The sequence below is a fragment of the Dipodomys spectabilis genome, unplaced genomic scaffold, assembly GCF_019054845.1.
Source record: "Dipodomys spectabilis isolate Male_0828 unplaced genomic scaffold, ASM1905484v1 ptg000158l, whole genome shotgun sequence".
In the NCBI taxonomy this organism is placed as follows: Eukaryota; Metazoa; Chordata; class Mammalia; order Rodentia; family Heteromyidae; genus Dipodomys; species Dipodomys spectabilis.
The window spans coordinates 3,084,137-3,107,354 of NW_024870835.1; the positions used below are offsets into that span (position 1 = coordinate 3,084,137).

At 36.9% G+C, this 23,218-nt stretch overlaps 1 protein-coding gene across 3 annotated transcripts in view; it reads right to left on the minus strand.

Annotated features, from left to right (window-relative positions):
* Positions 1-23,218, minus strand: part of Focad (focadhesin) — a 264,104-nt gene that overhangs the window by 183,916 nt on the left and 56,970 nt on the right. For all 3 annotated transcript variants that reach the window (XM_042692885.1, XM_042692886.1, XM_042692887.1), the window contains 2 exons: positions 12,750-12,851; positions 5,152-5,356 (listed from right to left, as the gene is read on the minus strand). In XM_042692885.1, the coding sequence (XP_042548819.1) occupies positions 5,152-5,356; positions 12,750-12,851 (307 nt within the window). The remainder of the gene's footprint in view (positions 1-5,151; positions 5,357-12,749; positions 12,852-23,218) is intronic.

Sequence of the window (23,218 nt, forward strand, 5' to 3'; positions counted from 1 at the left end):
CAACAGGTACAGAGTACGATCTGGGTCTAGAACCTAAGAAGCAAACAATACATACATACATACATACATACATACATACATACATACATACATACAAAAAGGGCTGGCTTTCAAACTAAAAACAAAAACAAAATACATAAATACGTTGCAATAAGAGTCAATATTCTATTCTAAGGCACTGCTAAACCCTTCATCCGTAAGCTATAGGTAGGCAGAATTTCTGTATGTGGACAATGTAATGAAAGACCATATTCAAATCGTTGAGAGTCTTCTTAACAAGCTAATGAATTAGATAGAAAGGAATTGGATGCTCTCGAAAATCCCAGTTCAATTCAAACCCAGCTGTTCTGATCAAAATTCTGGAGTTGGTACTAAGGGTATGGTACTGCTCACAGACACACTGGCATTTCCCAGAGAATATAAACAATGAACCATCTGCTTCAATCAGGATTCTTGTGTCTGTTAAATTCATCAAGAGGAAAGCCTATGGTTCCACCAGTAGTTACCACCAAAATAACCCCAAATTGCTATAATTTATACAGAGAGAAAAATTAGTTCCTAGCAAATGAGAAAAAAAGATATTAAAAGATCAAGAAGAAATGGCAAAAAATATTAAGTTATAAATAAACATAAATAGCCCAATAACTAAATTATTTTATTCTTTTGCAAACATAAAGTAGAAACATGCAAAGGTCACTGAGAAAAGAGCTGGGTTGAATATAAAAGCTTGATATTTATTTCATGACATATTTCCATGACTGGATTTTTTGTGCATCATGAAGCTATCCATAAGAAAAAAATCAAAAGATAACTTCATCAAAATAGCATAAGAGCTCTCTAATCATTAACATCAAATTCTTAAGAACAATTTAGAGATAACATTCTACTTTAATGTAGAAATAGAACATGTGAAATGGATATTATGTGAGATGACATGAATGATATTTAAAATAAAAAAGATAATTCACAAATATAAAATAGAACAGCAATTAGTCAAGGAAAAAGTGGATAGGAATTTCACTTATTCTCTCATCAGAAATCTATAAGGTGACAAATTACTTCAAAAAATATTTTTGTTTTAAATTAAAGGTGGTTCTACCCCAGTGTTTAGTATGGGTCAGACCATATCTATACCTACAGTACTACATCCAGTTCCGAGAAAACCCCATGGTAGCACATTCTGAGCCCCAATAAACTAGAGAATTTCTGGTAAGGGCAGTGAAAAATCTGGAAACCATTTCATACAAAGTAAAGAAAGTGATTAAGAAAAGACAGAGAGAGGCGGGGAAGAAAGAATGGAAGTAAAAGAGAAAAAGACAAGATAAGATGCAAATAAATAGGCTTTTTAATGCTTATTTTGTTTTGTTATAGGAAGAATAAAGATAGGTAATTCTTTAAATGAAGACCAACAGAAGTATTTCCTAAAGAAAAAGAAAATTAGTTTTTTTCCAAAATAGTATCTTTGTCACTAAAACTTCAATTACTCATGGGATGGTCATTTCTTAGTATAAGAAATAACTGTAGCTGGGTGTGGCAGTCCACATATGAAATCCCAAACTACTCAGAAGACAGAGCCAAAAGGATCAAGCGTTCTAAGCCACACAGAGTTAATGAAACCTTACCTCAAAAACAATTTCATTCTTTTTTTTTTAATGGACTAAAGGCCTAGCTTAAGTGGAAGAACACATGCCCAGCAAGCATAAGGTCTCAGGTTCTATCTCCTATCTCCAGTACCAGAAAAAGAAGAAAGGTACAGGAAGGCACCAGAATCAACTCCAAATGGATCAAAGACCTCGGAGTCAAAAAAGCCACTCTGAAAACATTATAGGAAAGAATAGGAGAAACCCTAGGTCCCCTTGACACAGGTCGAAATTTTCTTAATAGAGACCCAGAAACACAACAAATCAAAGAAAGGTTGGACAAATGGATTGCATGAAATTGCAGAGCTCTGCATGGCAAAGGACATAGCTAGCAAGATCAATAGAAAGCCCACTGATTGGGAGAAGATCTTTACTAGCTATACAATGGACAAGGGTCTCATATCCAAAATATACCTGGAACTCAAAAAATTAAATCCCCCAACAACAAATCCTCAAAGAAACAACTGCCCAATAAATAAATGGGATAAAGACTTAAAGAGAAACTTCTCTGAAGAGGAAAGAAGGATGGCCAATAGACACATGAAGAAATGTTCAACCTCCCTAGCCATAAAAGAAATGCAAATCAAAACAACACTGAGATACCACCTCACCCCAGTTAGAATGGCTATAATCAAGAACTCTAATAACAACATATGCTGGAGGAGATGTGGACAGAAAGGAACCCTACTGCATTGTTGGTGGGAGTGTAAACTTGTTCAACCACTTTGGAAAGTAGTATGGAGGTTCCTCAAAAGACTCCACATAGAGCTTCCCTATGACCCAGCAATCCCACTTTTGGACATTTACCCGAATGATCACAAACAAGACCGTACTAAAGCTACCAGCACAACTATATTTATTGCAGCATTATTTACCATAGCTAAGATATGGAACCAACTCAGATGCCCCTCAGTAGATGAATGGATCAAGAAAATGTGGTATATATACACAATGGAATTCTGTGCCTCCATCAGAAAGAATGACATTTTCATTTTGTTAGGAAATGGAAAGACTTGGAAAAAATTATCTTAAGTGAAGTAAGCCAGACCCAAAGAAACATAGGACCCATGGCTTCTCTTATTTGCAATAACTTATTTATAACTCTTATTTGCAGAAACGGTCAGATAAGTTGATGTTAGGCAAAATGAACCCCAAGATAAGGACTCAAATGGCTTTTCTTGCTTGCTATTGTTTTTAACATATTTATAAGATGATTTTTTTTTTGCTTTTTATGTCCTTCCCCCATGGTATAACCCCTGTTTTCACTATATTTGATGTGGTATAATTTGGGGAGGGAAGGGAAAAAAACAAATTGTTTAAATAGGGATACAGGTGGACCCATTGCAACAATGAGATGTACAAGATGTTCTGTTGAAAAACGAACTTTACAACTTGGGGGGGGGGGGGGTGAGAGGGGACACAGGGATGGTAAGGGGAAACAAAGATGGAGGCAACAATGCTTGATAAGAAATGTACTCATTACCTTGCTCATGTAATTGTAACCCCTCTGTATGGTATTTTCACAATAAAAAAAAAAAAACAATTAAAAAAAAGGTACAGGAAAGGGGTCAGGAGGGGGTGTGGGGAATAAAGGGAAATTGAGGATAGGAATAACATGTAATATGTAAGAAACTAAGTCTCAGATGAATGGATCAAGAAAATGTGGTATATATACACAATGGAATTCTATGCCTCCATCAGAAAGAATGGCATTGCCCCATTTGTTAGGAAATGGAAAGACTTGGAAAAAATTATATTAAGTGAAGTAAGCCAGGCCCAAAGAAACATAGGTCCCATGGTTTCCCTTATTTGCAATATCTAGTATATGTCTGAGTCATGCAGAAAAGGTCAGATAAGGTGATGTTAGGGAAATGAACCCTAAGATATGTATTCAAATGGTTTTTTTCTTTTTTCTACATTTATAAGATGATTTCTTTGTTGCTTTGTATGTCCCTCCCCCACAGTATAACCTCTGCTTTCACTGTATTTGATGTCGGTATAATTTGTGGAGGGGAAGGGAAAAAACAAATCGTTTAAATAGGGATGCAGGTAGACCCATTGCAACAATGAGATGTACACATTGTTATTTGGAAAATGAACTTTACAACTTTGGTGGGGGGGGGGGGGGGAGCGGGAGGATTGGGAGGGGCAGGGGAAGGATGGGAAGGGATGGCAAAGGGAAACAAAGGAGGAGGCTACAATGCTTGGTAAGAAATGTACTCATTATCTTGCTCATGTAATTGTAACCCCTCTGTACAGTATTTTCACAATAAAATAAAAAAGAAGCTCCGTCTCTAGGACCCCTTTTAACTCTCTGATTTTCTTCTAATAAATCTGATCTGTTAAGTAATTAAACATATTTATGTCACTAGTCCCACTGCTTTCCAATGTTTCTCTCTTTATAACATCTCACTTATAGAAACAAGCCAAAGAGTTCCAGAAATATTCTACAGAGTTCATTTCTACAAATATTTCAGCTTTTCATAAAGATAAAGACAAACATTCGTCAAAGAGCACAGAACAATGTGGACACAAGGTGAAAAAAAATGTACTCTAATTCAAGACACATTGCTTTATTGCCCACAGAAAACAAAAGCTTTGGAAAGCCCACCAGAGAATTCATTTTAATTAACTTTTCTCTGTCTTGATTACAGGAAAGCCTATTTACGAGTCACAAAGGAAAGATTCACTCTACTCATTCCTTGCTAACACAAACTCAAAACAGGTCATCTGTGACCTGAAGTGATCACTTTGAAATACATTCACAGATTCCCTCCATCAGCTTAGCAGCATGATGCTCAGATTCTAGGTAAATGGCCTAACCTTAACCTTGGAACAGGACAGCCTGAGAAATAAACCACTACACTTAAATCACAACTAGTTTTTTGTTTGTTTTTTTTTTATCTGCACTCTAAGACATGTCTCTCGGAATAAACTTCAAACCATCTACTTTTGAATTTTGAATAATAAGAATATATATATTCATACACATACACACACACACACACACACACACACACACACAAACACACACACACACTTGTCCTAACTATTTATTATACTGTGGGCTTCTTAAGAACAGACTCCTTCACATATGTCATAAGGAGACAGGTTGAAGCTGGCCATGTTTTTCATCTCTGAGCATATCTGCCTAAAATATACCTTTTTTTTTTTTTAATTTGCATGAAGAGGTACAGAGAACAAGGAAAAACTAAGCAGGGCACAGACATTTTCTTTGATAAGGAAAAAAGTTTGAATTCCTACTAATCCCACAATTGACTATGTTGAGTTACATGTCTGTGAATTTAATTAACAGACCAACTATTCTCAAATCTAGATTTTGGTTACTTCATCTTCTCTAAAAGATTGGAAGCATTTCTAAAACCAGAATTGTCTCTGAATTTGGCAAATTATATAAGACTCAGAAATATTTTATGTATTAAAAACAATAATCAACACTTACTGGTGCTGATACTACATCAGAGAAGGACAGAGGAAAAAAAGACCTTACCTGTAAACAAGGAATCATGTCACAAAACATTCGAAGTATCTCTTGTTTCAATACTGATGGCTGTGCTTTATCACAAGGAACCCTGGGCTGAAGTAACTCTTTTAGCAAAGCAGGTCGAAGATTAGCATATTCTTGTAATTGAAATGGTTCACAGTATAGGTACCAAAGAAACGGTGCCATTATTTGGATACATGAAGCTTCTGACCTGCATGTCAAATAATGCATCCATCAGTCACTGAGTTAAATACACTAACAAGTAGCTAAGTGAGTAAGTATCAATTTGCAATTTAAATCATATTATAAACTCCCATACTGTCAAGTGTAACTTTTGATTCTGCTATTCCACTATGACTTAACTAGATCTATGCCAAACAATTGAAGGAAATGATTCAATCATAGGAGACCATAAACCAGGACTAAGAGTCTCCTTTTACATATTAGAACATCTACAACACAAAGACCATCATTTGTAAACATCAGAATCATCTGAGAATGTTTTCAGAATTACACATGTTAGACACCTCTGCCTAGCATTACACAGGCATGCATTTTTTTGGAAAAAACTCTACAGGTAAAACAAACCTATACAATCTTAAGATGAGTATGACAGTTAAATTTATAGTATCTTCTCTTCCTGACCATAATTTTTCTTTTTACAATTTCACTTAACCTCAGACAACCACAACCTGGAAATATTAAATGCAAAGTTCCAGAGAAAAAGAAACTTCATAAGTCTTAAATTGTACTCCCTGCTGAGTAGCATGATGAAATTTCACAGTGTCCCACTCTGTTGCTCCCAAGACATGAATCATCCCTTTGTGAAGTACATCCATGCTGTATACCAACTTCATTCATTAGTCACTTAATAATCACCTAGGTTATCAGATCCATTTTCATGATATTGAAATGCTGGGTTTAAGTATTCGTTTTACTTGGTAATGAAAACAAAGCATCTGAACAGTCATTCTGGCATTCAGAAATGCCCAGGAGAAACTGTAAACCATTTCTTTAAATGAATAAGATACAGTTTTCAGTTTACTAAAGAAAAATATGTATGCTAAGTTTATCAAGATCTATGTTAAATTATTAAAATCCTTTTTTCTCTGTCTTCTTTATTAAGCCTAACAAGGTTTCATTATATTGCCCAGACTGGCCCTTAACTTCAGGAGTTGAATGATCTCCTGCTTCAGCGTCCTTAGTCTATAGGCATGTGCCACTATCCCCATCTCAATTGTTGCTAATCTCTTACTTGTATGCCTAATTAATATAGTATATCTGAGCATAAGTATGACTATTGCTACAGTTTGGATATGGTTTATCCTCCAAGTGTTCATATGTTAAAGACTGGGTCCTCTAGAGTTCAGTGGTATAAAGATGGTGGTACCTTTAAGAGGTGGAGCCTAGTTATAAGTCCTTTGGTCACTAATGGTTTTCAGGGGAGCTATTTTTCTCAGGGAGACATCATTACAAAAGCCTGAGCCTGACCCTTAAATTTTTCTCTGGTCATGTATCTAGCACCTCCATAATACCATCCACTGTTAAAACTTGACAAGAACCAAGCAGAGGCAGTTTCACAACTGTAAAAAGAACAAAGCTAATGACCCTCTTTCTTTTATGAAATTATCCAACTTTAGGTATGTCGGTGTAGGAATGAAAAACCAATACATAATTATAGGAAAAGGTATAGTACATACAGACTTTGGTACTGTCTGTGATTCACACATTCACTGAAGGTCTTGAAATATTATTCCTCCATGGAAAGGGGGCACTGTATTTGTTAACATGTTAGCCTTCACAGTGGGTAAATTATTGCACTTTTGTCTTGAAACTCATTTACATTACCAAAACCCTAAGAAACAAAAAGAATTATCCCCCTTATATAAATAGAGATATGATAGGAGAGATGGGTAAAGTAATTGGCAAAGCCCTTCTCACAAGAATTTCCTATTCGAAGGAGGAAAACTCTACATACTTATATGTGTTTCCATATCTATCATAACTATCTAGAATTCATTATGCCATAGCAACTCCTAGTTCAAAGTCACCACTAACATGTCAGAATGAGTTTCAAAAAGATACTATCATTAACCAGCTTAAAACAGGTTGTCCTTGAAACAAACTAGCTGGCTGAATTCCAGCCTGGTGTCTTGCACTTTTCTCTCCACCGACCTCATTAAATTTCAGGTCTTCTAAGCCTTCTCACTACTGTTCCCCACTAACTATGATAGTCTCCCTTTCCTCCCTTCCTATTTCTTGCCTTCAACTATGTCCAGTTTCTATCATTCTTCAAGGTCTCCACTTTATAATTTTCTGAAGTTTTTTCCTGACAGGTGGTCTTTGGTCAAGTCTCCATTGTGTGCTTCCTCAGTGCAATGTCTTTATTGCGATTGCATGTTTAATATCTATATCACTTACCAGACTATAAGCCAAATGAGGGATGGACCTTGGATTCCTGCTTACTGGTGTATCAACAACTATATACAGTAAGCTTTCAAAGAGATTCGCCATTCATTCAGTTACACTAAGATATAGTTTTAAAATTAGTATAAACCAATTAAACATGATTATATTTATTTTAATGTTAACATTTATTAAATATGATACAAGCCAATATTAAGCCAAACTATCAATTCTTAAGAAGTATACAAGCCCACAATGATAGCACACTCCTGTAATTACAGTACTTGGATGGTAACAATAGGAAGATCTTGAGTTTGAGGCCAGCCCAGAGAACAGAGCAAGTCTCACCAAAAAAAAAAAAAAAAGGGGGGGGGGGGGTGGGTGGGGCAGGGAAGGAAGGAAAAAAGGAAGAGAAGAAGAGAGAAAGGGAGACAGGGAGGAAGGGAGACAGGGAGGAAGGGAGACAGGGAGGGAAGGAGAGGGAAAGGGAAGGAGGGAAGAAGGAAGGGAAAAAGGGAGAAAAGAAGAGAGGGAGGGAGGGAGGGAGGGAGAAAGGAAGGCAGACAGGAAAAGGAAGAAAGGAAGGCAGACAGGCCAACAGGAAGGAAGGAAGGAAGGAAGGAAGGAAGGAAGGAAGGAAGGAAGGAAGGAAGGAAGGAAGGAAGGAAGGAAGGAAGGAAGGAAGGAAGGAAAAATTAGGAAAAAGAAAGAGGAGGAGGGAGGTAGAAGACTACATAATTTTTTATTAGTATATATTCCATAGCAAAGTGGTTTCAAACACAATTAATATTTTGAAGTTACCAGACTAAGAAGATTTAATTTTATTCACATTTTCATTTATTCACTTTGCAAGGTTTATAGACCACCTACAGTATGCCAGTCATTCATTCTTGAGCTGGAAAAAAGCCACAAAACAAAAACAGATTTCCTGCTCTTTGGAGCTCATGACTTGAGCAAACTTTTAAAATTGTAAGCACAAATACACAAACTATAAAGATCAAAAGAGAAGTTTGGGATTCATAATTATGACTGAAATAGGAAACTTTAGAAAATTTTTCACGGATAAAGGAATCAGATGATGTGTATATAGGTTGGAATGAAGCAAAAGCTTTCAGAAAAGATATGTAAGATATCAGTCCCCATCTATTTCTAAGACTGTATTTCCCAAATAAATACTATCTAGGTGTCAGTATTATCCACAGATACCTTACTGATTATCTTCTACTCTGAAATCTTCAAAGTGAAATATAAGGTTCACATACATTTTCAAATGTCATTACAATTTGACATCAGGAGTATGATATTGTATTTCTCCAGAAAAATACGCTATTTTAAGATATCCTTGACTTAATCTATCCTGATTCTGTATCATACATATCCTGTTTGGTATCTGATGATTAGCTATCATTCCAGAGGGGTATGAAATTGCCAGAGCTTACATAGAAAAAGAAAAATAATAAAATAGACAATCTGAAATCCCAAAGTGATTAAGAAAATTTTAAATGGGAACAACTGTGCCTGTATCTACAGACAAGTTTTTTATTGATGTTCCTCACTAACAAAGACATACTAGAAATGACCTAAAATGAAAGTCAACAAGTTGAATCTTGGCAGAGCACCAGTGACTCATACCTATAATCTTAGCTACTCAGGAGGCTGAGATCTGGAGAATCAAGGTTCAAAGCCAGTCTGGGCAGAAAAGTCTGTGAGACTGTTCCTCCAATTAACCAGCAAAAAAGATGAACTGGAGCTATGACTCAAGTAGTAGAGAGCCCACTGTAAGTGAAAAAAAGCCAAGCTAAAGGTACTGACTTTGGGGTCAATTCTACGACTGACTCACAAAATAACCTGGGGTAAGTCATGTACTGGTCTTCCTAGCTCCCTCAGCTGGGAAATTATTTATGTTAGAGGAGATAACTTTAAACTATCCAGGTCTCAAGTCCATGATATTGTTGTCCACTTACACAATTCTAAGTTCCTTTCAGGCAAAAGTGAAAGCTTAACAATACAGGCCTTTAATAAATGATTGTAAAACTTAATTCATAAAAATAATGCTGCAGGGTGCTGGCAACTCATGCCTATAATCCTAGCTACTCTGGAGGCTGAGATTTAAGAACTACACTTTGAAGCTAGCCAAGGCAGGAAACTCTGTAAGAGTCTTTTTTATTTTTCTTTTTTATTTATTTGTTTATTTATTGTCAGTCATGGGGCCTGAATTCTGGGCATGGGCGCTGTCCCTCAGCTCTTCAGCTCAAGGCTAGCGCTCTACCACTTGAGCAACAGCACCACTTCTAGCTTTTTCTGCTTATGTGGTGCTGAGGAATAGAATCCAGGGGCTCATGCATGCAAGGCAAGCACTCTACCACTGAGCCACCTTCCCAGCCCAAGACTCCTATCTCCAATTGACCAGGAAAAAAAGCCAAAAGTAGAGCTGTGGATCAAGTGGTAGAACACTGGCCTTTGAGGGGAAAAAAAAGCTCAGGGATAACAACCAGGCCCTGAGTTCAAGCCTCAGGACTGGCATTAAAACAAAACAGAAAACCCAAAAATCTAGCATAAGGAAATACTGACATTTGAAGCCATACAAATACTTAAATATGAACATAAATAGTTTTAATACCAATTCCTAACCCAAAAAGAATGAGACTTCAGGTTACCACTACAATGATTTTACCTTCTGCACAGTTGTGAATCACTACTCATATTCTCCATTACCATCATCCCCACATTTTCTTCTAAACAACAACTTAAACTAAGTTAATTACTTTTAAAATTAAATCTCAGGAAAACAAGTTGTCTGCTGAAAAAATACAGACAGAATTGCTAATTTCATACAAAGAATAATTTCATAGTGTAAAAATAAAAATTGGACAATGAAATTATTCTTTGACAATAAAAATAAAATACTTTAAAACTTCTAAATGACTCTAGATAGCATCCTGTGACACCTGAGAATTTAAATTTTAAAAAAAGAAACAAAAGAGATGTCAGTAAAATAAAACAGAATCAACTAATGGTCTTCTCTCCATATGACAATCTAGACACATTTCCTTAAAATAACTACTCCCCTGTCCCATCCCAATATTCCCTTGACATAAAAATAATGAAACAGAAGACGTATTACTTGTCAACTAACTAAAGCATTGGAAAGAGATGCATTCTTAAAAGTTATTCTAAAATCAACCTTAATGACAAACTTGGCATAACAGCAAAATTTTTTACAATATACCAATTTATCAAGACCCTGCCCCAACATACAATAAATTTTAGGAAGGCATGTTCAAGATTCTGGGGACAATCTTCTGTAGGATGTGTGTGTGTGTGTGTGTGTGTGTGTGTGTGTGTGTGTGTGTGTGTGTGTGTGTGTGTGTGTGTGTGTGTGTGTGTGTGTGTGTGTGTGTGTGTGTGTTTTGTAAGACATTCTTCAGCTACTACTCAGGCTATGCAATACATGAGCCTAATTTACAGAAACTCAACATATATAACCACCTAGAAATATGTGAGGCATCCAAGGATGGTAATGCACACCTGTATTCCTAGCATTTGGGAAGCTGAGGCAGAGGAAAACAAGTGAAAGACCAGTCTGGACTGCATAGCTCCAAGCCAACTTGAGCTACATAGTAAAATCCGATCTCAAAATCAAACAAAAAAGGAAAAGGAAAATGAAAGGAAAGGGGAAGGGGGAAGGGAGAAGAAAAGAGGAAGAAGGAAAGCAAAGAAAATAAAGTGCTCTAAGCATTACTAAAACAAAGACTAATGAAACATAGTCCTCGTCCTCTAGCAGACTCCACAGTCAATATAGAATAACTATAGGATCAGGTCATAAATGCAATGATGTTACAAATCACAACTGTGTATATGAAAGTACACAGAGAGACACCAAATTGAGCTTGTAGTAAGCAAGACTTACTAGGCAGAGAATCTAAACAAAAAGACTTAAAATAGAGCCGGGCGCCGGTGGCTCATGCCTGTAAACCTAGTTACTCAGGAGGCTGAGATCTGAGGATCGAGGTTCAAAGCCAGCCTGGGCAGGAAAGTCCGTGAAACTCTTTATCTCCAACAAACCACCAGAAAACCGAAAGTGGTGCTTGTAGCTCAAGTGGTAGAGTGCTAGCCTTGAGCTGAAGAGCTGAGGGACAGCGCTCAGGCCAAGAGTTCAAGGCCCACGACCAACCAAAAAAAAAAAAAAGGCTTAACATAGAAAACTTAGGATGGGAATAGGGTAAGATTCAAGAGAGACACTAACAAGCCAAAGCAAGAAAAGAGAGCAGCACTGCTTCTTGTGTAGAACCAAAAGTAAATCAGTGCATTTTTAAAGCATAAATTAATCAGATGAATGCAGAGAAGACAAAACTAGTGACACGTGTCAGAATCTATCATAAATGGAACCTGACATTAGATTTTATCCTACAGTCAAGAAAGTTTCAGACAGCTTCAGAAACAATTATTTGTTTGTTTTCCATAGAAAGCTTGCATAAGACATCAATAGGTAAGGTCTATACAAACAGAGCTGAAGCAGTGCAGGCATTCTCCAGCATAGCCCATATTTGCAAACACAGTTGAAAACTACAGGTACAAAGAGCTAAGCAAAACAGTGATATAGTAAGACTTGTTCTCCTGATAAATTACTTTAATGAACATTTAGGGAATGGATGAGAGTGTAGGCAGAGATCACAACTAGGAAGAAGTGGCAACAGCTACAAGAGATGATGAGAACTTGAATCGGTACCATGTAGTGAACAGAAAAAGGAGAGTAGCTCTGAGGCCCATCAGAAGGCCTTGGTGACACCAAGCTAATTTATATCTGGTAACTATATGATCACATATGACAAGATTACTTAATCCCAGTTGGCAGGTTTCCAATAGTTAGGTTAAATCATTAGTGATTTTTCAGAGGGAGAAGAATCTACTTCCTATACATATGATGTGACAATTTGCTGTATATTCCTAATCAACTTTCCTAACCACTAACCAATATTTACTTTAATAACAGCTTTTCTTATAATATTTCAACAACCAATGAACCAGATTATTTTTCTTATAATAAGAAAATAGAAAAACTACAACTAGCTCTTGAATTCTCTTTTCTTCATGAGAAAACATTATAATCATAGCACTTTTTTAATTTTTTTTTAAATTATAGCTCTAAAATTAATATATATCCATCTGTCTCGTTCATTTATCATATTTTATATTACCTTTCAGAGCACTGCCGGAAAAAGGCTGTCAGCTGCTGCAAAAGTACTGGCCAACAATCAGGTCTGTGTTCCAGGACAGTGATCAAAGGCTGAGGATGATTTCTGAAAAACATAGAAAGTTACACTGGAAGCTGTCATTTCAGGATACACATTCTCAATATCTAACAAAATGCCAACCTCATCTAGAGACTTTTTCTAGGATTCATAATGTCACAAAACTATCATTTCCTGCACTAATTGCAGAGTTGGTTCATTAGAACTGACTCTTGGTTTCCTTTTATCTATTTGGTGGAGGGAAGAGGAGGAATAAAGGAGGGGGAAGGAGAAAGCAGAAGGAGGGAGAGGGGGTAAGAAAAGGAGAGGGGAAGAGGAGGGGGAGGAAGAGGGAAGAGAGGAGGGGAAGGTAGAGGTGGTGGAGGAGGGCAACAATGACAACTATGACCCAGAATCCAAATTTGAGACCAGACTCTACAAATGAATAGTTCTAATTCTGGCCAAGCTGCTGAATTGAGTTGCTCTCTCAAATCCTTCTCTTGAGTCCTGCATTCATGCCATCTCACCATCCTCTTACTATTCTATCTCCATACCAGGAAGGTTCCATTTTTTTTTTCCTACCTAATTCCAAGCATCTAAGTACCATCTCTCAGTCTCTATTTCTCGCTTTCTGCCTTCATCTCAGTGCGTGATTCTGTGAGGGCCCAGAATAGGTAAGATGGCTGAGATCTATGTATCGTGGCTCAAAGATAGCCTTGGCAGGAAAATCCATTAAACTCTTATCTCCAATTAATCCACCAAAAACCCAGAAGTAGAGCTGTGGCTCAAGTGGAACATCAACCTTAATGAAAAAGCTAAAGAACTACACAGACTCTGTCTTCAGGTCCCAGTACTGATACACATGCACACACACACGTACACACACACATGCACACATACACACACACAAACCTGTAACTGTAAAATATTTTCAAACTGTTAAATCCTAATACATTTTTAGTTACTATTGATATTAATCTTTCTCCAAAGAGAGTAAGACTTTAAATGTTCAATATAAAAAACATTCTAACAATACTTAAGTATCTATGGTTTTAAACACAAAAAGGAAACATATACATAACATTATTTAAGCTTATTTTTTTCCCTTGGTGGTGCTGGGGTTTGAATTCAGAGCCTCATACTTGCTAGACTTGCTTGCTTGACTGGTATTCTTACCACTTGATCTATGCCTCCAGCCCTGCTTTTTGATGGTTTATTTGGAGATGGAGTCTAGGAGACTTTTCTTCTCAGGCTGGCATTAAACCATCAACTTCTGGATCTCAGCCTCCTAAGTAGCATAAGCCACCATCAACCAAGTAAGTTTAATTTTTAAACAATATATACATGTGTGTAGGTATATATATAACATATATATGTATATGTATATATACAGTTTGTATATATATAGTTTGTCTATATGTATATATGGTATGTATGCGTATATATATATATATTCACACACATACACACATGCACATATATATGTGTGTATTTGGCATATAACCATCACTATGTCAAATGATTTTTAATTGGTTAATTTATTTTTGTGGTGCTAGAGATTAAACACAAGGTCTTGCACATGCTAGCTAACATCTGTACCACTAAGCTATATTCCCGTCTTCAAATAATTTTTTAAAGACTGCCTTCTTGATAATTCTCAATGCAGCTCTATCAATATATCAGCATTGCCTAGGTACTTGTAAGTGAAAATTCTCAAGGCCCAACTCAGACTTAATAATTCCACAAAAATTATTATGTGCACCTATAGTACACTGTTACTCAACCTTGATTACCTGCCTGATTATCTTTGGTGCTCTTACCAATACCTAGGTCTATTGTCCTGCAGTTTCTGGGAAAGGTGTTCATGCACTAGCAATTTTTCTAGAAACTCTACAGGTGATTCTAATGTGTAGCCAAGATGAGAAATGTTATAAGTAAAAATCACTGGAGAGGAAAGGGATGCTAAGGGTAGGAAATTGTCTGATATTGTTTTTCTTTGTTAAAAACAGAAAAATACAGTGGGTCTATCACACTGAAATACAACACTGGTGTTAAACACCTCTATAACACTACTACACACTTTCTGGATATTAATACCACTCTCTCTTTATTTTCTCAAGCTCACCTGCTCTATCATGTACTCACTTCACAGGCTGGCAGCCTCCTGCTTGTTAAAGCACAGGCTATTTCTAACTGCCAGATTGTCACCACTGCTAAGGGGTGGCTCCAAGCAACTTTTTATGCCAAATCACAAAATCTATGTTTCCAAATCCCAAGCCCTTTGGCTGTCAAACCTGTCTAGAATCTGCTTTCACTCTAGCTGCCACAGATACAAAGAAGCAACTATTATAAATCCTAAAGCCACTCATGCATATCACATCAAATAAACTTGTTAAGCTGAAAGTTCAGTAGGTCATGTTTAGTTAAAACTTTCAAATAAAAAGGTAAGAAAAGGAACTGCCATTAGTGTTGCTATAGTCATTCTTCTCATAAGGACTATATTGGCATAAACGGAGTATTGAATAGGATAAGCATTAATTCTCCAGCTAATGGCATCTATAAATGTTAAAGAAGAAAAGTGATGATGTTTATGATACTAAAGCACTGAACTTCTTTACAATATTCTTCTTCTAAATTATCCCCTAATCATTCCGACCCCTTACTATACCAAAGGGAAGAAAAAGGCTACCATGGAACCCTTTTAAACATGATAATCTGTTTTGAGTTATGCAAAACAACCATAACTTTAACCCCAAACCAGAATGATCAAGTCAACCATGATCAAATTCTGAAGTTTTTATGGTAATAAACAAAAGTTAACAGTAGCCAGGAGCTGGTGGCTCACACCTGAAACTACTCAGGAGGTTGAGATCTGAAGGTCTCATTGAAAGTCAGCCTGGGCAGGAAAGTCCAGAAGAATCTTATCCCCAGTTAGCCACCAAAAAACCAGAAGTAGTGCTGGAGCTCCAAGTAAGGTCTGGTCTTGAGTAAAAGAGCTCAGAAATAACACCTAGGCCCTGTGTTCAAGCCCCATAACCAACAAAAACTAAAAAAGTTAACATTAGGTATGTCAGAGTAACACAACACATAATGAACTAGAAAGCATAAAACCAGAAAACAAATGTTGGAAGGGCCATAGTCTTGTTCTAAAATAAATGGTATTAAATAATATAAAAGCTAATTTGGGTATGACAGAAAATAAAGTACTTTCCTATTTAAAATATTATAATTGGCACATTTAAAATGTCATAAGGCTAAGTATAGTTCACTCATGATGTATTCAAGAATTGATTTGTAAATTATTCAAGATTTTTATTTTGTTTCTCCTTTCACTTACTGCATTTTGGGTATGCTCATTTCAAATACAGCCAAATGAGAAAGGCCAAGATAAATAAGAAATACACAATTTATAAAAGCATAAATTGGAAATTATACTGATAAGAGAGAGGGAGAGAGGGAAAAATTTTAAAGTTAAAGGAAAAGGGAGAGAAAGGGAGAGGAAAGGAGGGAAGAGGAGGGGAGGGAAGGGAAGGGAAGGAAGTGATCAGATATAAAGGGAGAAGAGGGGAGGAGAGAGGATGGTTATGATTCAGAATTTACTTATTCCCAAATCTACTATTTGAGTTATGAACAGTTGACTATCCTTTATTTAAAATGATTGATGAGATGACCATAAAATTAACTTGCTCACTTGAAAACTAACATTAGTCTGTAATTTAAAAAAAAAAAATAACACAAGTGTGGCACAGAAACATCATTATTAGTTTTATATAAGAGCATCATTCGAATAGTTTGTTGATATGAGGCCTTGTCATTATATCAGATAAAACTAAAAATAGATAAGATAGTTATGGAAAAGCAAAGAATGAAGTGGAAAGAACTCTAAATTTACATTCCTGATCTGCAACAAAGCATGAGATCCCAGACAAGAGAATTAATCTTTCTTAGTCAGTTTCTCTATCTATAAAATGAGATCAGATTAAATACCAAACAGAGCTGAAGTTATATTAAGTCATGCAGCCTCTAAAGCCCTAACCTTAGCATGCACAAGAGCAAAGGTGAAGCCAAACTCTATCAATAGCTGTAAAAATGGCTCTTAACTTCTAATAATTCTAAGCCAATCTTAAATGGCTTTTGGGCTCATAAAAAGAGTCCTCTTATTTTATCTCATAAAGAAAAATGGAAAAGATAAATGAAGAATGATGTCATTCTTCCCTTTCTATTTAAGAAAGAAGTAAACTTTGTGTCCAGACAGGAAATTTTTTAAATAAAAATTTCCTAAATCCTGGGCTAGTCTATAATCTGCCTTCTTATGTGAATAACATTGCTTCCAAAGATGGGAATCAAAATAAATGAAACAACCAGGTCATCCTCCTTTGGCCATTAGCATTTGTAGTCTCTCATTGTTTTTTTTATTTTAACTTAGCAGCATAGATGATATTCTTTGGCGTCTTCTCATTTTTAGAGTCGCAAATATTTTAACTACTACATTAAGTAAAGCATACAACATATTACCCAGCAAATGGAAGTACTCCATAAATACACACTAGCATGGTTATTACAAGGGTAAATTTGTATATTAGAGCATAAGCTGCTTAGAAGCTGGCTCTATGTCAATAATTTTGTTTCTCTTTCAGTGCTGAATGAACATCAACAATGAATGTAATTACCTCTCACAAGCACCATACACTTTCCTCAAACCATCTTTTCGAACACAAGTAAACTGAGTAATTCATGTGATTGAAAATGAAAGAATAAGCTGGATCATATAAAAAAAATTTTGTCTAAAACTCACCACTATTCAGAGAAAACACAAAACAGAGAGAAGAACAGACAGAATTGGAATGCTGTGTCGTTGCTCCCCCACCCTTTATCAATACTGTTGACAACAAATTACAAGCATCTTACAGAATACAATGGTGATGAGAAGAAGTGATATATGCATGGTTCCAATACACTAGCAAGAGGCAATAAGAAAATAAGGTTTGTAACTAGATTCATCTTTCCAAGAATAAATACATCCATCTTAATAAAAAAGGAAGCAATAAAAAATTAGTCTTGCAATAGGTAAATCAGAAAGCAAAAGTTATTTGTAACCTTTTGATCACCTCAACCTTCTGTGACATCTCTGAATATCAGACAGCTATGATTTGATTTACATCATAAATTCAGCGACTGGTACAGATTGCTTTCTCTGTGTGAGAAACAATGCCTGCAGTCACCATGCATTTTCATGCATGCAGCTGGGACCCGGGTGCTTTCAGAGCATTGCAAAGCACTTACTACATCAAATATGCATTTTAAAAGCATTTCTTTACTCACTCTGAATTTTGATTTGAAAGTACTGACTAGAAACTGATGTTGTTCAAATCTCTGCAGAGAAGTTAAAAGATGTAGGATGAAAATTACAAAGATTCCATACAAATCCTACTATAGAAAGGAAAACATGAATTGTTATATATAATTTTAAAACAGATATAGTTTTATATTTATCATACAAAGTCTTATGAAACATAAGACTCATTAGAGATTTTAATTTTTATATTTTTGCCTGATTATACTTTTTCTCTAGGCCTACAAGACAAAATATATTTCTTTGAAAATGTGCTTCATCTTACAATGCTTCTGCCCTTGCACTGACCCTTTCCTGGGATCTCTATTTTGAAAGCCAGGATTTTAATGCAAAAGTATCTGCCAAAGACAGCATTCTGGAACTACTTTAGGTACTAGGTACCTTTAGATACTTTAGGTATCTAGGGGAAATACACAAGTACTTTGGGATCCAAAACTTTCCTTTCATTAAGTCACATACAATTATCACCAAAAAAAAAAAAAAAAAAAAAAAGTAGAAAAAGAAAATAGTTTAATAAAGCAAAAATTATATAAAAATGTATATATAAACATATATAAAGCATTCTCTAGTAGCTATTATTAGCTGAAGCCTATATGACAAAAAGAGATTATTCTTTAAGTATGATTGCAAATTCCAGCAGTAAATCCAAAGTAGTTAGAGCATTCTTTCTTACCTTCATTTTCTTAGTGTTTATATAAAGATTTCTTAGGCAAGCACTCGTGGATCACACCTACAATTGTAGCTACTCAGAAGACTGAGATCTGAGGATTGAGTTTTGAAGTCAGCCTAGGCAAATAAATTTGAGAGACATCTCCAATTAAGCAGCAAAAATCTAGATGTGGAGCTATGTCTCAAGTGGCAAAGCACCAGCCTTGAAACAAAGAACTAAGTGACAGCACTCAAGTCCTGAGTGTAAGCCTCAGTGTCAGCACCCAAAAATATCTGTAAGCCCTATGAGATTATATGAAATATTTTGGATACATATATATATGTATATTTTCTAAGAATATGTCCAAAACTTTTAAGAGAATCCAAAAGGTTGTGGCCACCTCCACCCAAAAGGGTAAATAGCAATCTAAATTAAATTATCTGAGGTAATTGCTTTAGACTGCTCTGGACTTAAACATTATTAAAGTAAGTTAAAAGGAAAAGCCAAGCCAGATGCCAGTGGCTCACATCTGTAATCCTAGCTAGCTGAGATCTGAGGATCATGGTTCAAAGCCAGCCAAGGCAGAGAAGTCCCCACAATACTCTTTTCTCCAATTACATACTCAAAAACCAGAAGTGGCACTGTGGCTCAAGTGGTAGAATACTAGCCTTAAGCACAAAGAGGCTCAGGGATAGCACTCAGGCTCTGAGTTCAAGCCCCACGATAGAACCAAAAAGAAAAGGAAAGGGAAAGGGAAAGGGAAGGGGAAGGGGAAGAGGAAGGGGAAGGGGAAGAGGGAGGGGAAGGGAAGGGAGGCAAGACTCCAATGACTTCCTGAAATTCTGTCTTTGCTATGGCCTTGCATATTCTAGCTGTGTCCACTTTTCCTGAGCTTCTATCCAGGCCTCTTTTCCCCTTCATACCTGAGCTCCAGCCTCTCTGCCTTCTGTGGGTCCCACTAGTGTGCTTAATTATCTCACAAAATGCTTCCTACTCTCTGCTTGTGACTGCTTCCAAATAACCCATCAAAATGAGTAATAAGAGTAAATGCAGAAATAGAAGAATGCTTAGAAAAATTAAGTTATCAAACTCGAAAAAATAGGGCTCCATTCTGATATCCACAATCAAAAATTAGTCTTTGAGGGTATACATTGGTATTTATCTGAGATTTTTCTCTTAATTTTCTCCATTTAATGATCCCCAGGGATAAATTTGTCTTCAGTGATGTCCAAAAAACTCAAGATAAATTACTAAGTGTATCAATCTTTACAATGTACTTCTTTAAAATTAGCTCTCCATCTAAATAAACTATGTAACACTACACAAGTAGATAGACAAATGTACATATAGCATGTCTAACTTTAGGCAAATGTACATATAGTATGTGTAACTTTAATCTATCCAAAGTATAACCATCCACTACTATGGGCTAATCACCCACCTCAGAACACACCATCTGCCAGATAATTTAATATTCCTTTATTTCAGAAAGTACAGCTTGATGTTGATTACACAAAACCTTCTCACAAATAAGATTCTTAGCATTTGATATTTGTGCATGTCAGCCACTGTCTGGCACATCAGAATGATGCACAATTTCTGGAACAAGCAGTTACTGCTCATGAATTCACAGCTATTTCTTCACTTGAGCTAAAGGAAAAGAGATCTTCAAAAGACTGCCATAATATGAATATGCAGAGAAAAAAATTAAAAGCAAGGGCACATGGTAAAATTTCAAGGTGTGATAGCATATTTCAAAGAAAAAACAAAAATTAACCTTGAATATTTGATAAATCATAAAAATGTATTCATCGTTGCAAGTAAAAATTTATTTTAAAAAAGTGGGTATGGCAGAGGTCTGAAATAAGATATATTAATAAAAATAAAAAGTTAACTAATTTGAAAATTCTTACCAAGTAGAAAAGAATTTGTAAAGGTCTAAAAACCATTAACTTCCTAAAACTGAAGCACAAGTTTGTTGCCCATAGATTGTAATATAAGCTTATGTGTTTTGTTTACCTATCCTGCTTATTTGTGTGTGTGTGTGTGTGTGTGTGTGTGTGTGGTCATGGGACTTGAACTTATGGTCTAGGCACTGCTTTTGAGCTTTTTCCCTCAAAGCTAGTGCCCTACCACTTTGAGCCACAAATCCACTTTTGGTTTTTTGATAGTTAATTGGAGATGTCTCACAGACTTTCCTGTCAGGGTTAGCTTCAAGCCATTATCCTCAGATCTTAGCCTCCTGAGAAGCTAGGATTACAGGCATGAGACACTGGCACCAGGTATATTCATTTTATTACATTACAGCTGAGTGTCAATGGCTCACATTTACAATCCTAGGTCCTCAGGAGGATGAGATCCAAAGGATCAAGATTTGAGACCAGCCCTGGCAAAAAGTTGATGGATACCCTACCTCAACCAATAAACTGGAGAAATGGTTGTGTGTGCCTGTCATTATAGCTTCTTGAGAGGGTTAGATTAGGATGAATGCAGTTCTAGACCAGAGCAGGAAAAAAAGGTTGCAAGACTCTCTCTCTTTCTCAATGGAAGAAGTTGGACATAGGATGATTGCTATCTAGGCTGGCCCAAAAAGTGAGATCCAATCTAAAAAACTAAAAAAAAAAAAAAAAACGAGCAAAAGGGCTTGGAGGTGTGGCTCAAGTGGTAGAATACCTATCTGCCTAGCAAGCACAATGGCCTGAGCTCTAATCCCCATATCATTTTTTTAATGGAATAGGTTTCCTGCATTTCATATCAAGAACCTTACATATATTGAGAGATCTAAAGAACTGGCAACAGGGGCTGGGAAGGTGGCTCAGTGGTAGAGCGCTTGCCTTCCATGCATGAGGCCCTAGGTTTGATTCCTCAGCACCCCATAAGCAAAAGGAAAAAAGCCGGAAGTGGTGCTGTGGCTCAAGTGGTAGAGCGCTAGCCTTGAGCTGAAGAGCTGAGGGACAGCGTCCAGGCCCAGAGTTCAGGCCCCAAGACCGGACCCCCCCCCCCCAAAAAAAAAAGAACTGAAAACAAAGCCTATTGCCTCATTGCAGTCATGGGCCAGCAGCTCTCTATGTTGCCTACATACTAGGAATCTTTTAGGAACTGCTGAAAAATTCCAACGCCTCAGACTGACCCTCTAGGCACTTCAAATGGAACCTACGCATGGATATATCTAAAAGTTTATCAGAAGACTTTAAAACCCACAGACCCACAGTTTTAGACTTAGCAAATGCTCTTCAGTTATTCACAGCAACTGTTAGGTATATTAAATAGGTAGGTTTCATTAGGTAGCCCATGATGAGAACACTACGCCCTATTCAGGCAGAAAAAGAAGTTTATTTACCAAACTGCTGGCCCCGCTGTGCATGGCTGAAAAGGAAAGGGGTGACCCACCCCTGGGCCAGGACTTATCCAGGCCAGGGACAGGAAGAAGTGTGGCCAGGTGGGGGAAAGGTGTGGCCACACTGGATCCGAATGTGACCTCAAAGTCTGGGACCCTCCTAAGGTCAGATGGGAGGTATGTGACCAGAGATGGCCCAGGATGTGACCTAGCAGGAGGGGAAGGTGACTGCTTCCAGGTGTACCAGTTACCTAGGTAACAGATACTGGGCAGAAACTTAGCCAAGAGGTAGGGAGATGTCCCTGTGCAGACCTTACAGTAACCATACATACTGTATGACAGTTGCACCCCTTCTTAACTATCCCAAAGCTACTCTTGTATAAGCCACAAAACTAAATGAGGACTGCCTAGGAGAATCCAGCAAAACAATATGAACATTATTAGTTACACATAGTTGTAATATAATGTTTCCCAAAGCAAAGTCAGTAGTTTACTTGTATATCAAACCTTGTTAAAAGGGTATATTTCCAAGCCATGTTGCAGAAACACATCCAAAACTCTAAGGACAGGCTCATTATATACTGTAAGCACTTGAAGCCAGTGTTGATTCCTAAGAGAAACCTCTCTTATCTGCTCCCACTCCCACTCACCCACCATAAAGACACTAAAGTGTTGAGGCCATGCAATCATTTCACAGAACAAATCAGTGGTCTTTTACTTTCTCTCTTACATCTGCAATTGGCTTGCTCCCTTTAGATTGCTTTCCCCTCAGAATTACTCTATGTTCCTGTGTTGGCCTGTCCATTGTATATACCTGACAATGTTAAGACAAAAGTAGCTAACTGGGTTGCTTAGAAACATACAGACTGGGGGCTGGGAAGATGGCTCAGTGGTAGAGTGCTTGCCTTGCATGCATGAGGCCCTGGGTTCGATTCCTCAGCACCACATAAGCAAAAGAAAAAAAGCCGGAAGTGGCGCTGTGGCTCAAGTGGTAGAGCGCTAGCCTTGAGTTGAAGAGCTGAGGGACAGTGCCCAGGCCCAGAGTTCAGGCCCCATGACTGGACCTAAAAAAAAAAGAAAGAAAGAAAGAAACATAC